The sequence below is a fragment of the Dermacentor andersoni genome, chromosome 2, assembly GCF_023375885.2.
Source record: "Dermacentor andersoni chromosome 2, qqDerAnde1_hic_scaffold, whole genome shotgun sequence".
In the NCBI taxonomy this organism is placed as follows: domain Eukaryota; kingdom Metazoa; phylum Arthropoda; class Arachnida; order Ixodida; family Ixodidae; genus Dermacentor; species Dermacentor andersoni.
Window position 1 is genome coordinate 235912157 of NC_092815.1, and position 17445 is coordinate 235929601.

General features: G+C 44.2%; 2 protein-coding genes across 4 annotated transcripts in view; one reads left to right on the forward strand and one right to left on the reverse strand.

The window, feature by feature from the left end:
* The first annotated feature begins 1552 nt into the window (after positions 1 to 1552).
* On the forward strand, positions 1553 to 2275 carry LOC126539927 (heat shock protein hsp-16.2-like). Its single transcript, XM_050186753.3, has one exon. It carries the CDS (start codon positions 1647 to 1649, stop codon positions 2193 to 2195), a length of 549 nt encoding a protein of 182 aa, XP_050042710.1. The 5' UTR covers positions 1553 to 1646; the 3' UTR covers positions 2196 to 2275.
* Positions 2276 to 3252: 977 nt separating this feature from the next.
* Positions 3253 to 17445, reverse strand: part of LOC126539920 (GTPase-activating protein skywalker-like) — a 58010-nt gene continuing 43817 nt past the window's right edge. For all 3 annotated transcript variants that reach the window (XM_050186739.3, XM_050186738.3, XM_055075714.2), the window contains 2 exons: positions 13492 to 13847; positions 3253 to 4122 (listed from right to left, as the gene is read on the reverse strand). In XM_050186739.3, coding sequence (XP_050042696.1) covers positions 3987 to 4122; positions 13492 to 13847 — 492 coding nt within the window. In that variant the 3' untranslated portion in view covers positions 3253 to 3986. The remainder of the gene's footprint in view (positions 4123 to 13491; positions 13848 to 17445) is intronic.

The window sequence follows — 17445 nt, forward strand, 5'->3', positions numbered from 1 at the left end:
TAAGCCCCAAAAGGTGTTAACTTTTTTTAGAGTGTAGATGCGATATGTGCATGCTGTCCTAATTGGTTAATGACACTAAATATTTTCAAAACTAAACTCATGTCTTTAGCGAATAGGCCACGAATTCCAACCAAGTACCTTCGATAACAACGCTGTAGAACTCACCACACCTTACAAGTACCTTGGTATCAATCTTCAAACTTACTATGAAATAATCATATTAACATAGTCAAACGCATCAACTGCCAGTTATATGCATAATATGAATATGCATAATATTATGCATATTCATTTTTTTTACCGCGCACAATAACTAAATGGAATGCTTTAATTACCATTAGACATTGCCACGGAACCAGACTTAACTAAGTTTCAAGATCTAATTCCCTCACGAGTTGCCACATAATCTTATTATTATCATTTTGGGACGTGTTTCTTCTTTATTATCTCTCTTGCGATATCTGTTGCTGTTTGCATTTCATTGCCGTTGCCTTATGTTCTCCTATATGTACTAATGTTTTCTCTGCAATATTTGTGATTCCTCTTCTGTATTACCTATGTTTTCTCTGCATTATTATTTTGTGCTTTTTTGTATTAGTACGATCTATAAGTATATATAATCTGTGACTAATGCCTGTCACACCCCCTCCCCACATAATACCCTCGCAATGAGGGCCTTTGGGGGTATATTGAAAAAATAAATAAATACTGGGGCGCGAACTCTGACCCGGAATTTGGGGCTCATTTTGGATTGTGAGGAAATGTCATCGAGTCCACGTTCCCCACTGGACCTGTGGCTGATAAAGTTGGCTCGAAACTTCAATCTGAATCAGATAAAAAATACTGGGCTTTTAAGTGATACTGAAAGAAGCGTGAAAGGTTCTGACCGGTGAACAATCTGTAATTCCAGAGGCGTACGTTGGATCATCGAACTTTCCGAAGTACAGATAATTGGGTGGATATTTTGCGATCCTTTCTGCATGCACACAAACTCAGTTAAAGAGGGCGCCACCCGAAACAAAAATTTCTAAATGGTGCTTATTTGTCACTGCTTACAACTTTTTCCATCGTGTCTAGTCACACTAAATTTCAGATTAATCTTGGAACTTGCGGAATTTGCGTCATTCCGTTTTATAAAGAAAACAAAATGGAGTTCACGGAACAGGGGCTTACTGGGCTGTGTTCCTTATTCTGAGATGCAAAGCGGTAGTTCTTATTGAGCGTATGGGTGCCTAAAGTGCATCATTTAGGGTTTTAGTGCCTGTTAAAGGCTGTTAAAAAAAATATTGTGCCTAAACACCGGGTCTCTATTCGTCATACACGAGATACACGCGCGAGTCAAGAGGTCTGCATGGTGCAATGACGTGTAAGAGGGAACAACTGTGTCATCATTTCGCTAGAACGTTCTAGAAAGAACTCGAATTTTCGCGCCTCATCTTATAGGCGTCATTGGTCACGTGAACGCTAGTGACCAATCGCGCCTTTGTCAAGGCTTCGTCTGCAACGATGACGTAAGAAACAATCACGTGACAATAACAAGGTATAAATACCATGCTAAGCTGGGGTTGCACACGGTTCAGTTCGTCTGCTTACCTGCATCGTTCGTTCGTGCGTGTTGTCTGCAGTCTATCCGGGCTTTACTTGGCATGGCTGCTCCGATGTTCACACGATTCTCTCTCGTGCCATGCCGGCGTGCCCTGATGGCTTGCTCGCGGCGCAACCTTTGGAGACGCTACCCGGTCACCATCGGCGATGTCTTCGGTGAGATGGACCGGCAGCTGCGCCACTTCGAGCACGAGATGTCGCGCACTTTCCGCGACCTGGACCGTTCGGGCGCGTTCGGGCCAGCGTTTCGCTGGCTGCGTGCGCGCGACGTGCCCGTCGAGGCCGGCTCGGGCGACAAGTTTCGGGTGCAGCTGGATGTGAGTAAGTTCAGGCCGGAGGACGTGAAGGTTTCCCTCTCGGGCAGCGAGCTGACCGTGCGCGCCCGCTCCGAAGTCAAGGAGGGCAACTCGACGTACTTGCGCGAGTTCTCGCACACCGTGACACTGCCGGAAGACGTCGACCCCGACACTGTGCGTTCCCTGTTGCTCGCCGACGGATCGCTGTGCATCGAGGCTCCCCGCGCGCTGCCCGAGCCGAAGGAAGTGCCCATCGAGAAGTCCGCTCAGGGCGAGCCTCCCAAGGACAATTAAGTGAAGAAAATGCGCACGCTAACTTCGTGCTGTGACTATTGCTTGTACTTAGTGTGTAAATAAATGTATCTGCCCGTTAAGAGCGCCTCCTTGTAGTGCTTCTCTCGCCTCCCGTCTGCAAATGTTTTGCAGCCGCAGAATACCGCTGGGCGACTTTTAGGAGAGAGAACGTCGCTTTCCCAGGTGTATGTGACATAATCGGAACAGCTCGTGTAGTATAACAGGCGCCTTATAAGAACGCTTGTCGCTTATATGAAATACGTCACAATTGACTGGTGTACGATCCTAAAAAATTATATAGCGCACGCGTCTGCGCGCAACATGTCCATGCGAGGACGCCATACAACGAAGCACCAACGACGCTTGTCCAGCCCGCGATGTTTCCTCGCGACGACTGGCACTAGCCATGCAGCAGCGATGACCAATTCCAACGCGCATCTCGGGCGGAATCGGAACGAGTTCTACGCTGGCATGTTGCACACATTGCGCAACAGGCACACGGTCTTGCGTGGAAATTCAAAATGCTTATCCTGGCAAGGTAAACTGTGCACTTAGGGAGCTTTGGCCCAAACTTTAACGCCACAAAGCCCAACATAATTTTTGACACAACTAAAAATTAAAAAAACAATGAAGTGGTGGAACCCCACTGTAGAGCCCATGCTATAGCATTACTGTTATGCTGGAGAGGGTTTTCAGTTGTGGATAGTTCAGCAAGTCAATTACTAATTACAGTAGATACTAATTATTCGTTTTTACGGCCAGAAATAAATCAACACATTTTAATTTTCTGCTATGTGAAATGGTGTTCGGGCCGCTTTGTGGGGTTAATAAACCCGTAACAGTAGTACTAGAAAAGTATTCCGACAATAGGCAGCCGTATACATGGTGCGACAAATATGTAGAGGGCAAAATTTCCATAGCTTTGTCCCTTGTAATCGTAAATTGTGGGTGTTGCTCACCTTGGATGAGAGGCTGATGCAATGACGAGCTTATGTTGCATGGTTGGCAATGCGCACGCACCACATGGGCGTGCACTCTTAATTGAACAAAACACATCTCAAGCACAAATTTTATTGTCGTATATGTTTCGAGCTATTCGGCACTACGTCAAAAACACAGTACTACATGTCAAGCATTGTAAAACATGGCACATACACCCAACTACGATTTTGTGACTGCTTATTTCGAATAAGGCACTGTCTATTGTGGTAAATTGGTAAAACATGCAAACAGATTAATTTGTAGACTTGAGGGTTCTGTACATGACAAGCATCATAAATAAAACGTAAGTAAGAAGGGACTTCAGGGTACACAAGCATCCTACAGTTGAGACTGTGTATTCAGGACCTATTCTTGGAATGTACAACTTTTCTATACACCTAAGGAAAATGAGAATGCACTATCTCAGTCTAGCAAAATGCACACTGCAAAGCATAAATAGGAACACATGAGAATACGATTCGGGTAGGTGATCACAGGCAGCGTCCCGAGCCTGCAAATTGACTCAGGGTGGACTAATATTGGTAAAGAGCAATGAGAGATGAACATGCCTCCAAATCAAAAAGAAAAAGATGTCTTGAGCTTGTACGTTTTGATGCTAAAATAGCAAGCATGTTGTGGCCACGCATGATCTGATCACACAGCAAAGAAACACTAATAAGACTAATGAAATGCAATGGCAATAAAAACAATAAAACGGTACAGGTTGTGACAAAGTATGCTAAAATGAAAGGTCCAAAGCAGGCTACTGGACGTTGCGGTGACAACGTGGATGAGATGGGTGAGCACAAATCAGGCAAAGCCGATGACTTCCAAAAGGCGCACGACGAAGTCATCGCTGCTGGCCAGTGATCTGTTGTCAAAAGTGTCGCAATGCTCAGAGCGACCATTCTCCATGGACTCGTCTATGTACAGCGCCATTCCGTTCCTGCACAAGTACCATTGAGTGTGGATGTTATTCATGCCTGCCATATCTTCATCAACTTCTGGAGCTGCAGCAACCAAATTTCATTATGCATCAATCGGATCAGTGAACAAAGCAAAAGTGCCTGTGAAAGAGACATTTTTGCAAAGGCATGCTTCACGGCGGTGTTAATAGTAAATGTGTAGGTTTAAAGTGTAATTACAGGATATAAAACATTTCAGGGTAAAGCAGTGTCTTTCTTTACACTGAAGCATTGCTGGTAGCTACATCCTGCACAAGATAAATTCAACTAAAAGAAACATTCCAAAATGGTGCTTTAATCCCAGCCTTGTGAAATGGCAACTTTGGCTGGTTTGTGAGGAAGCATACTGACAAATTGCTCTGTATGGAAAAAATTGGCAGTTTCACCTGGAAAAAGAAGAAATAAATTTCTTGAGTAACTGCACAACTGCCAATTCTTACAGTATATGTGCACACAACGCTCATGCCAGCAGTGGAAGGCAGAATGTTGTCCTGGCTCAGTTATCAAGCCAACTGAGTGGAGCATTGACGGTGCTATGCCTGATCCTTGTAGCCAAACACACTCCACGTCTCTGGAGGTATTCTAAGACTCTGCACACGAGCGGCATATGTGCCGTCGGCACCAGGACAATGGTACAACGTGCCTTGAGCGACTCTGCAATTGCCATCACGGCAAAAGCAAAAAAGCACAAAAGAAACTGACAGGAAATTGAGCTCACTGCTGGTCTCGTCAATTTCCTTCACGGGTTCATGTTTTGCAATACAATGGATGTCAGGGCGGGGAATGTCAAAATCTTTTCCTCATTCTTTACTGAACACACTCAATGGAACCCTCTATGAAAGAAAGCTGTGCCAGCCAGGCACCCTGGCTCTGGGTGTTGTTCCCAGCATGTTTGAAAAAAAGAATATGGCTGCTTGCACACACTACATTGAACCAGCAAACTATCGAAGCACCAGGCTTGGGTTGTTCGTGCCACGCTTTTGTAGGACAGAACGCTTCAGGCTGCATCACAATCGAGCTAGGGAACTTGCTCTCAATGTTCACATTAGGCTGTTGAAGCACTCATTCAATAATTTAAGGTTCTGCACTGGATACCATTGCTCTAGCTTAATTCTTTTTTTAAATTCTGACCTTCAGTAATGCACTATGGTTATTAACAAACAAAATGGATTGTTTAAATATTATAAGGCACTTTCCCTCTTTTAGAATGAAGCTCTATACCTCTACCCCTCTGTGAGCAAAAATGTGGGTCGATCCCAGAGGTAGTGTAATACCGGGCCAACATTAGGTGTAGGTGAAGCAGGCTGCAAGCACTCTGCCAATAATAATAATAATAATAATAATAATAATAATAATAATAATAATAATAATAATAACAGCAACAACAAATGAAATAAATAAATAAAGATTTCCATCTATTTTTTTGTGTTTGTGCGTCAACAATAAAAAAGGTGAGCATGGGCTAATCCTGGAGATAGTGACTACCGGGCCAACCCGTGGCAGACGTGACGCAGGCTTCAAGCACTCCAGCCCCGATAATAATAACAAAATAATAAATAAAATAAATAAGGTTGTATTGTTTCAAGTTGAAGGGTATACTGGAATCGTTTGTGAACAGCACATGGACTCACGAGTAGGAGGCATTGCCATATACGTAAAGGAGAAAATGTATGAAAACCCGTGACTAGCAAGAGGACAGTGCCACGAACTGTGGGAATGTCTGTGGCATAGAAACGAAAGATGGAATTGTGATGGCCACTATGTATATACCTCTAGGCACATCCAAGTGTGATATCAAGAAGTTCATGACCACACATTTTGCGCGGATTAGCTGTGATGACACTATCCCTGTGACCATTGTTGGAGACTTCAATGCGGAAGTTTCAAAACCAGACAAGAAACGGTTCAATCAGTTTCTGCTAGAAGAGTTTGGTTTGAAGTGCCACACCATTCCAAGTCACTCAACTATACTCAACAACGGTCGCATATAAATTTAACTTTGGCCAAAATTCTGTCCAAAGTTGTAACCGAATCAATCAGTGCATATCACAGTAATTACAAAGCTACCACTACCATTACAATATGATGAAAATAAATACATGTACCCTTGTCTAACCCTGTGTGATGTGCCACAGCTTCGCTGGTCATCCACCTTCATATAGTGGAATGACTCCTCAATTTTCTTGCATGCTATACACTAGGGTTGTGCAAATATTGGAAACTTTCGAATAACGAATCAAATAGTGTCCTATTCGGTTAGGTCTTTGAATCAAAGCCGCTATTAATGTAGGCAAATATTTTCAAATACCATTAGAATATTTCAGAATGTAAGCTGTGCCCAAATAAACAAAAATTTGGATGACACTTAAGCTTCGCCTTTAAGAGTCGAACGCTATAGCACTCATAGATCCCCGGCTGCTTCTCGGGCTTCCTGGCAACTGCAGCTTATATAACCGTAATGTTTGCTGGGAAGCGCTGGTGGCGAACACTATGCACAAAGGCGAGCTTTTTGGTAGAAACATGGCCTTTCAAGTGGGCCCTGATGCTGGTCAGGCGAGTGCAATCTGGAGGTGTTACAAGGATCCGGGCACGCTGCTTTATGGCCTTTCACCAGATACCATTGGCACTCTGTGAAAAGCCCTATGCATACAAAGAAACTACTTGTTTGCTTCTAATGCTCCCTTTGTGCTTTTAATAAACAATGCTTCGTAAAATACTATGTAATGACAGAAACTTGCCAACTTTAAGAATTGTAAATGTACTGAAAGTTGAGAAAGTTGGTAGCGATTCATTATGAAATGGCAGTGCCCACACAACAAACGAGGATACAAGGCAAAGGTAACACGCAAGCGCTTATGCATTACCTTTGCCTTGTGTCCTTGTTTGTTGTGTGGGCACTGCAGTTTCACAATGAGCACTAAGAGTACTGGGATAGGAAGGTTGTCATTTATTAATTGTGATAACAGCTAGTCATCATTCAAAAACTATTCGAAAAGTATTGAATATTCCATTTGCTTCTGGTACTATTTGCACACCCCTATTATACGCTATCACATCAGGAGAATCCAGCTTGTGCAACTGAGGAGCTATTTGTTATGTTTCAGAGTTTACCAATTAAAAAGAAATATATCCATATAGTATATAATCACTACCTGTACACTTACACTTAAAAATTCATATTCTTAGTATAAAAACATTTCTTCCTCCAACTCAAGGAAGAACTCATGCCTTCCTTCTACTCAAGGGAGACCTCATCGACCACCTGAGTACCAGAAGCAAATCATCGATTTTAGCCATCGACGTAAAGGGAGCTTTTGCCAGCGTCAGTCACGAAGATATCCTCTGCAACCTCGAAGACGTGGGCTGTGGGTCTCGGACATACGACTATGCCAGGAATTTCCTCACGGGCCGCCCGGCCACAGTTGGAATATACAACCTGCGCAGCGACAGCTTCCGAATACCGAGCAAAGGCACCCCGCAGGGTTCGGTCATATCGCCTTTGTTCTTCAACGTCACAATGATCAAACTACCCAGCCTCCTCGACGCCATACCAGATGTAATAGATGCTTTCTCTGCAATCGATATCACGTTATAGACAAGGGCCTCAAACACTGGAACACGAGAGACACGGCTGCAGGAAGCAGTAGATACCATCGAGAGCTACTTGCACAAATGCAGCCTCCGCTGTGCTCCCGAGAAATCGGATCGCCTTGTCCTCAAGTAAAGAACGAGAGGCAGACCAACTGGCTACGATGAACCCAATCCTGTCACCTTCAATGGAACGCCCTTCCCAAAAGTGTAAACCCTACGAGTTCTAGGGCTACACATCCACAAAGATGGGTTCAGGGCAGCCACGCTCCCGCGACTACAGCGAACATTATCACAGCTCACACATCTCGTCAGGAGAGTTGCAAGCCATAGAAGCCGCCTTAAGGAATAAGACACGCTACGCGTGATGCAAGCACTCCTCATTAGTCGAATAACATACGGCAAGCCCTACCTCGAGCTGAAGAATGCAGAGGTTGGAAAAATTAACATTAAAATAAGCAAAGCCATCAAAATCGCCCTGGGCCTACCATCAATGGCTTTGACTACGAGACTTCTCAAGATGGCTGTACAGAACACCTGCAAAAAACTAGCTGAAGCTCAAAAAGCCAGTTACTTAGAAGGACTGCAGCTGACGCCCACCAAAAGATCGGTGCTGCAACGGCTGAGCTACGGTAAAACCTTTATAGCCACCACTGACCGAAAAGAAAGAATTCCTCCAAACATCCACGAATCCCTGTGCATAGCCCCAATTCGACGCAACATGCACCCCACGTACCACAAGGAAAGAAGACAAGCCCGAGTGGATGCCCTACGGTGAAGACACAGGCAAGATCCGGACGCCAGATACACCGACGCAGCCAAATATCCGCAAAGAAACCCTTACAGCCTAAGCGTCGTAGATTCTCAGCAGAGAGCTAGCGTCTGCCACAGTACGTGCACAAAACCCCGAGACTGCAGAAGAGGCTGCAATTGCCCTAGCAACGTGCATGGACGCAGCTGTCGTCTTTTCCGATTCTGGAGCAGATGTCAGGAAGTATGCAAACGGTCGCGTGTCGACAGAAGCACTAAAGATATCGAAGCACCGCAGCACTCCGATCCCCTACACCTGTGTGACATGGGCTCCTGGGCACGAGGGGCTGGAGGAGAACAAAGCAGCACATGTCGCGGTCCGAGGCCACACCTGCCGGGCCAACCTTTTGTACTCTTGAGATGCCCGGTCTCCGTCAGCGGGGGCGGAGACCGTACCTATAACCTACTCAGCGATCCTTCAACGTCACAGGCTGGAACGCAGGGTGTACCCAACACTTCACCCAAAGCTCAACAAAGAAGAAAGTACCACACTCAGAAGACTACACAGTAAGGCTTACACCAACTGAATACTCATGCACAGATTCTGCCCAACGATACAAGGATACCACTGCCCAATGTGTGGTGTACCGGACACCTTATCGCACCTCAACACAGACGGATCGCCTTCACTGAAAGACTAACGCCAGACAAGAAAGCGAAGACCTCATCGAAACGTGGGAGGCCATGGTTCGTTTCCGAGGACCTGGAACAACAACGACGCCTCATCGCCAGGGCCAAGGAGGCACTGAAGGCCAGAGGGTTCCTGGAATGAGGATACCTCCCACCTAGAGTAGAACCGGGGCTTACCTCAGGATATCATTTCAAAAATAAACGTTTGTTCCTCCTCCTCGTTGAGATATCACTTCACCAAGGTATTCCGCATAAAATTCACTTCCAGAAAGCTCTCAAAAAGCCAAGCCTGTTTATTGCAATGTAGAAACTATATTTTTAATGCATTAGCATTCTTTGGGTACTTCATGCACTTTCCTGGGGCTGTTTATGTATCTATGTATGTTTCTAGCTAACAGCTTGCTTGTCTACCTGAGCCAATGGGTACTCCAGATATGTACTCCATGCATGGTTACCGAGTATGTGACAATGTGGGCATATGCACCGCTCTTCAATGAACCTCTTTCATGCCGACATGGATCACTGTAGATGTGGAACTGGGTAGGTACCACAGTTCAAAAAGCTCTGACACTTACTTGGAGCACTGGGTTGAAGTGAATTGAATTCTGGGGTTTTTATGCGCCTGAACCACAATTGGATTACGAGGCATGCTGTAGTGGGGCACTCCAGATTAATTTTGACCACCAGGGCATCTTTAACGTGCCCCCAATGCACGGACACTGGTGTGCCTGCATTTCGCCCCCATCGAAATGCGCCGCCGTGGCTGGGATTTGGTCCCACGACGTCGTGCTTAGCAGCGCAAAACCATAGCCGCCATGGTGGGTGAAGCACTGGCTGTGTGCCACTCGACCTGTGTTGGTCTTCAACCAACACCTTTGGTGTTGGGATATTCATATTGATAACACATGTACGAAGGCCTTCCGAAGGCTCGGTTACTTGCAAAGAAAATTAACTGCAGCAACACCATCCGATGTTAAACAGCATATAAAACTTTAGTAAGGCCAATTCCTGAGTATAATAGCATATTGTGGCACCAATACCAGAACTGACTCGCACAGAAATTTGAATGTACCCAAGATGAAGCGCTACAATTTGCTTACTCTCAATATTCTTGACACAAGAGTGTATGTGCTATTAGAAACCAAGCAACACTGCTTACCCTTATCACCGGTGTCCTGTTACTGTCATGAAATTTATTTTTTATAATGAAGTTTCTTTTTACTTATAGTATTAATATAAGTAAGCCAGGTTACGTGCAGCCACCGCATTGACACTCCGTTAGAAGCCATCATCATACACATATCAGGCAGCATCTCGCACACCGCGGCACATTCAAGTATTAATTTCTTCTGAGGGCGATCAGAATCCGGAATTAGTAAAAAATAAATTTTTTGAATCAGGTTCTGTGGAGCCATACGTTGGTTGCGCACGAGTTTTTGGGTGCGTAGTTTCACAATACAGCAGATCTAACCTCGTTCATACATTTTTGGAAAAGAAAGGGAACGTACCAACCGAGAAAGCGTACAATCTGAAGTAACTAAATATAATTGACCGACTCAACTGTGCTTGGCGCATTATAGCCTGCAAGGCTGCTGGCCATTAAAATCCCAAATCATCAACAGACTCAACTGTAGCTGACATCTACGTAAGGTGAAGGGTTGCGTGCGTTGTTGCACTTGAGGCACAAGACGCCGATGTGTATAGAGCTGGTGGCGCTTCGGTGGTCCAAGACAAGTTTTGCCGTTTTTCGATTGCGCAGTGTTTTAAGATGGTGACGGGAAACAAACAGAATCCGACCGGTGGGCGACGGCGGATGCCACCAAAGCGAAACGCGATGCTCACATTGCGGCGCTTGCAGCATGAAACGGCAGTGCACTTGGATTTCACCTAATGAAAGTTTGCGGTGTGCTACCAACAACCCTACGCCCCACGCACCGTAAAACAGAGAGGTAAAGATACTTATTGCAATAGGTCTGGTGACAATAGCTGTGAATGTGGCTTGCGATGATCCGGGAGGAGATTTGCTGGTACCGGAATAAGAAACTGAGCGCACATTGGCATTTTCATGTGAGACGGGCGGGCGAGTATTGCGGGGAAGCTGACACGGTAGGCTGCTACTGTTCTCAATTGCACGTGCCTTGAAGCTTTTCTTTGTTTACATGGGACCTATCGGCCGGAAGACATATCATACAATTGCAGTTTGATAATTTATTGAGCGTTGGTGCCGAGAGATTGTGTTTTCTGGGAACGTGTGAACTAGTAAAATACAAGCATAACTCTATTGGGTCATTTTTTGGTTTCTCAACCTTGATTGTTGGCACTGGGAAATTGCACATAACGGGATCATATCAACGAGGTTTAACTGTATAATGCGTAGGATGAATGCTTTGGCAATGGTACACGTGTATTTGTATGCTACTTTATGATTTGTGATATGCTTATTCCAATGCACTGAAAAGTGGGAACTACAGTAATGTCACACGACTAATATTGTAATTGTCATGGGCACATTTTGTTATTCCTTCTTGATTCAAGGGAAACAAACCCTGCTGTGTTGAATGGCAGCATAGTTGTAAGGTCATGTCTTTTTCCTTTTTAATCTTTTTCTCGGTTTTTTGCCTGTTATTCCCATGCTCGTGTACATTTCTACAACCCACTTTCTGTGCGGGCTTGTGCAAAAGGTTCACAATTGGTAAATAAATAATAAATAAATAAGAATAGTACCACAGTCAGTGACATCATGACCACACAGCTGAAGAGGGAACCGCTCAGGGTTAGGGTCTGTAGCTTTTATGCCTCATAGCAGTGGCTGCTTGTCTAATGCAATAAAACATTATATAATAAACTTAATTTTTCCTTCCTTTCAATGTCATGTCCCATTAGTCTTAAAACCATGTTGCTGTGGGGAGGGGAGCACAATGTCTAACCTACAGTCGAACCCGACTATATTGAACCCATTCACATTGAATTATCCTGTATATTGAACAATTTATGAACACGGTAGAGTTACAACAAGTATATGTACCAAAAACTACACTTACATCGAACAAAAATAGCAGCAACTCTCGATATATCGAATGTTAAGCTGTGCAAATGTGCCCCCAGAAGTTGGCTTTTCCTCGCAGCAGCAGGGAAACACGGCGACACATCCCAAAAGTGGTTTAGCCCAGCGGATGGCTCCACCCACCCGCTCTCCCTACCGTGACCACGCCATGTTGGGCGAGCTGTCGACACCACCCTGCAAAAAATTATCCTGGCCCATCCGCAACGCTTGCTCAGACAGCCAATCAGAAGCTCGTGTGCCCTTGTCGTGCAAGCGAGCAAGTGCAAGTTGTCTTGCTGCTTTTCTCATTCATTGTGTATGTGTCTTGTGGGCCTTCGCCGCAGTTTTGCCATGATGGCTAGTGCGAAGTGGCAGAATTTGTCTTTTTCTGTGAAGCTCAAAATCGTAAGTCAAGTCGAACACGGCAGGAAATCAGATGTCGCCACAGCGTACAAGATTCCGGGGAGCACTCAGCATGATGTTGAAGAATAAAGAGCAGATTAGGGCTAATGCGGACAAACGACCCGTGGTGTGCGATGCAAATGCACAGCCATGTATAAGACATCAAGGAGGCCGTGCACAAGTGGTTCGTCCAAAACTGCTTCAGAAGTGCCAGCTTCAGCCAGCCCAGTGATGAATGAAAATTCTGATGAGTGCGACGAAGACATTACCAGTGTTGCTGAAGTTTGGTGCGAGCTGTCAGAATTTCCAGAAGCCATTGATGGACCTACGACCCACAAGTCTATGAGTGTGGATGATAGTGTTGCGACCATGGGAGAGCCAGAAAATGAAGGCTAGATTGCTGACATTGTACCGAGCACAAGTGAAAGTGGGCACAATGAGGAAAGCAATGACGATCCTTTGTCCACATCCTCCGAGGTGACTGGTGCACTCGCCGTAGTCCAGCGCTTCTGCACGAATGTGCAAGGTTGCGGCCTCGGCTGCTCCGATTGTTTTAGACAATGTGGAGAAGTGCGTGCTGTTGCAGACTGTGAAGTTTCGTAAGCAAAAGAAGATACAGAACTATGTCATGCAAAACTAAGCTAGTTTCATCAATAAAGTGCTTTTATAGATGGTATGTGCTTTGATGACACCCAATTCTTTTGTAGGCTTATATAGAATTATGCCCTATGCCGAACTAATGGGTGTTTTTCTGAGAGTTCGATATAACCGGGTTCGACTATCTAATTCTGTCAAACAGGTGAGAAATGTAGTGCCATCTGATAGGAAACCTTCTGATAGTGCCTTCTGATAGCAAATAGAGGCAGTGTGTGCCTACCCTCCTCCGATTTGGATCATGTGCTGGTTGGCTGAAATGAACAGGCTGGATGAGGCGGGTACGTTTTGAGTCGAACCAACGCCAACCCAGGTGTATCGCCGCGGCTCGGGCACGAAGGTGAAGAGGAAGGTCTCGCCCGTGCCAAAGTATGTCTGGTTGCGCTCCTGCCACCGGGTGGAGCAGTAGGCGCCAAAGCGCTCCTCACGCGTTGTCAGTATCACCAGCAGTGTGGGCTCCCACGTGTCCGTGTGGAAAAAGAAGTTGGTCAGGCTGCTGCCGTGCTCGTTGGTGGAGTAGATCACTTCTGGCTGCAACATGGTGATGCGTGCGGGCAGCCAGCTCCACACCAGGGCCATCTGCAGCACAATCAGCACAAGGATTGGTCTTTCTGACAGGTGGACAATGGAGAACAGAGCGGTCAACAAGACCGCCTGACACAGAAAGAGCACCACATTTGCTTGAAAATGTAGCAAATGTCACACAAAGAGGAGTGCTAGGTAGGCATGGCTTTTGAAGAAACGAGACAGACAACGACCAAGGCTGAAAAATTATGAACTTGGTGTGTGGTCCCCACTTTGGGAGCTGAAATTAGCTTTCAGTAATTTTTTTCACCTTGGCCAGCTGCCTGGTCCTGTTTCTTTGAGATTGTTCCTGACCAGGCAATATTTCGTCTGAATCTTGAATTGATGGCTCTTCTGGCTATACTGCTGGGTGTGCCACATTTCACCCCAACAATGACACTTAGTGCTTGCTGCTGTGTATTCTTTGCAGCGAAATTTACATCTACTGGCACCCCAAACTTAGCGCAATATTTGATCATGAACGAGCCAGTGGCTTAGCTGGAAAGATTTACACTTGGTGCTCCTATTTGAGCAGTGGACTTCTGACAGCTCAGAAAAAGAAAATGTTCCGGCTGCATCCATAGGCATATCCATGGGGGAGAGGGGGAGGCACGGTTCTTTGCGGAGTGAGCCGCCTGCGGGATGTGCCTTGCACGCCTGAATTCTAACTTTCTTGCCTGTTTAAGGTGACAAAGCTTTCTATTTAGTGACCAGCAACTTCTTCGGCAACATGAATGAACAGTCGGCGACGTTTTGGCTACTTCAATGTTAGGAATGTTACTTTAAATATGGTCTTCATGAACACAGTTCATTATTCAAAAGCTACGTGCAAGCGGAAGAAACTTGCAGTACGATGCACAGGCTTCATGACCACGATGAAGCAACAGTTGCCTTCACATTGTAAAATTTTTGTGCTGTACAGCACAGTGGTTAATCACAGAATCAGTGGGCCCACAACATTTATATCTTTAATATTCTTTACAAAACAGATTTGAATGGCCTGAAATGCTGCGGGTTCTGTAGCATCACTCAATGCATTCTACTGGTGGATGTTCACAAGCATAGCAGTAAATTAGTTTGCCAAAACCAATTGGAATAAGTTTTATATTCACATTTAGAACACAGCAGGTGAATAAGAGAGATCAACTGTATACAAAGGCGTAGATATCAGGGCAGCTGGACTTGTTCACGCAAATATGAACTCTCGTATCTCTTTTGTATTTGACCTACATAAACTTCGGCAATTGTCATCACGAACATCAACAACTAGAAAAATTTAGGGGTAATGTAGACTAAATTCCTTTCATGCTCTTTGTAATCGTGCTGTATTTGTAATCCTACAATCAACGTAAAGGCAGAATTTAGGCTGCCATCATCCGTTATGTAAATACATTAGTAAGATACCAAGATGGGTTCATGAAAGGTTATTTATTACTCAGCTAATTGAAACCATTAATGACTTTGCAGTAGCAATTAATAAGTGTGACTATACTGATGCAATATTTATAGAATTCAGCAAAGTGTTTGACCAAGTTTTCCACAGAAAGTCACTTCATAAATTAAGTGGAGTGCTCAAAAATACACAATTCATAATCTGGTTGTCAGCCTAGCTAAGAAACTGGCAGCAATATGTTGTTTACAAAGAACACTCTTCAGAATGACTTTCAGTACGGATCTCAGTATGGATCTATGCTCGGGCTGCTTTTATTTCTCACTCATTAATGACATGACATATTTCGAAAGGTAAAATTAAATTTGAGTCTAATGATTGTGGCATTTATTCCAAGATCAAAAGTGCTTTTGACCAGCACAAGCTGAATCAGGACTTCAAGAAGATTATTGAATGGTGCCATTTCTGGTAAATACAAATCGGTTTCGAAAAGCCGTTTTGCTGTGAAAGCAGTTAAGAGCTCGAAATTAGGTTTGCCTTGTCTGTTCGTCCGTACTGTCTGTCCGTAGCCCATTCTGTTACACTGACAACGACTGTTGTCATCGCCGATGACACACGAGAAAGATTTCTTGTGGTTGTCGCGCGTATCGTCATTGCCACAGCGTGAAGAAAAAATTTTCCCACAATCGGCTCCACCGAGGTTTGCACCCATGCCAGTGAGGCAATATGCATTTGGGAGAAGAGTGCGCTAACCACACAGCTATTGCCCAACAACGCTGCTGGGCAATCAGGGCAAGATATTGTGCTCCACACAGACTTTGAGAACAGTGGTACCTGTGCATGCATTTTGTAGGTCATAATGAGCAATACTGTACCGGACGTGGATTACATCATGTGCATCATGCAGAAATTCTTTTACACGAGATGGCACTGTGTTTGCCGGCAATTCTTCTGTCATGCTCATGAAACCAGTACTCAGTGGCACAAGGAGGGGTACGAGACACTGGTGAAAGTGAAAGTGTGAAAGTGAAAGTTTATTTTCTTTTCAACGAAAAGAGGGCGCCAAGACAAAAGGCAAGAGCCTCACAAGGTCCCGGTCACCCGTAAAACAGCTGGCATTGTGCATAAGCACTTCACAACAAATACACAACGAATTTCTCAAGCATTGTAAAAGCATGAAGCAGTAAGTTAACATGCAAAGTTTGTACAGGAAAAGAATAAATTGAATACACAACTTATCGTATTAGTGGTATAAAGACAATATCTTTTTGATACAAACATAAGAATATCAGTCCTAAAACAAAGAAACAATATCACAGCTTACAACATGTGCGTTATAGAAAAAAAAAAAAAACATTTTGAAAGGTAGTAAATTGAATACAAATAAATACAAAGTATGCAGACTAAATAAATGTATCATTCCGTTTGTTCCAATAGGTATTTTTTAATTGTAGATTTAAAGCGTTTTTGTGGAAGGTAATACTCAGTTTCAAAGGGAAAGTTATTTATTACTGTGGGAATCTGGTAGCATAGTGTTTGCTTGCCATAATTGGTGCGTGTGATAGGAACAAGCTTACGTTTCGTACGAAATGCATAACGGCTGTTGGAATTATCTGGGCATGAAAAGAATAATCTATGATGATGGATGTACTTAAGTAGACAGAAGTTATATACTTCTTTTACTTTAAGGATGCCATATTTCTGAAATAGCGGTAACGTAGGTAAATCTGAAGGTCTGCCATGAAACCCTTCAATGGCACGTATAGCGCGTTTCTGAATTGAAATTAACTTGAGGTAATTGGTGGACGTCGTAGTTCCCCATACGAGGATACAGTACTTAAATCAGACATTAATTTGGTGATATGAAAATTCCAAGAAAGATTCTCATTGAACCAAACACCAAGAAATTTGTGGTTTGAAACACGTTTTAATTCAGTATGTTCGTAGAAAAATTCAGAGTGATACTTTCTACTGTATTAATAGGCTGAAAAATTATGTAGTTAGTCTTTGATAAATTGAGGCGTAGCCGATTCGTCAATAACCAGTTATGTAACTTTCTTAAATATGCATTCGCCGTAGCCTCCATTTGAGACAAGGAGTGGGATGACAAAAATATATTCGTATCGTCAGCGTACATGACCAGATTAGGCGATTCGGATATGTTAGCGATATCATTTATGTATACTAAAAACAATAATGGTCCTAATATAGATCCTTGAGGAA

Coding starts and splice junctions, on each gene's coding strand:
- LOC126539927 (XM_050186753.3), top strand. CDS start 1,647: ATGGCTGCTCCGATGTTCACACGATTCTCTCTCGTGCCATGCCGGCGT.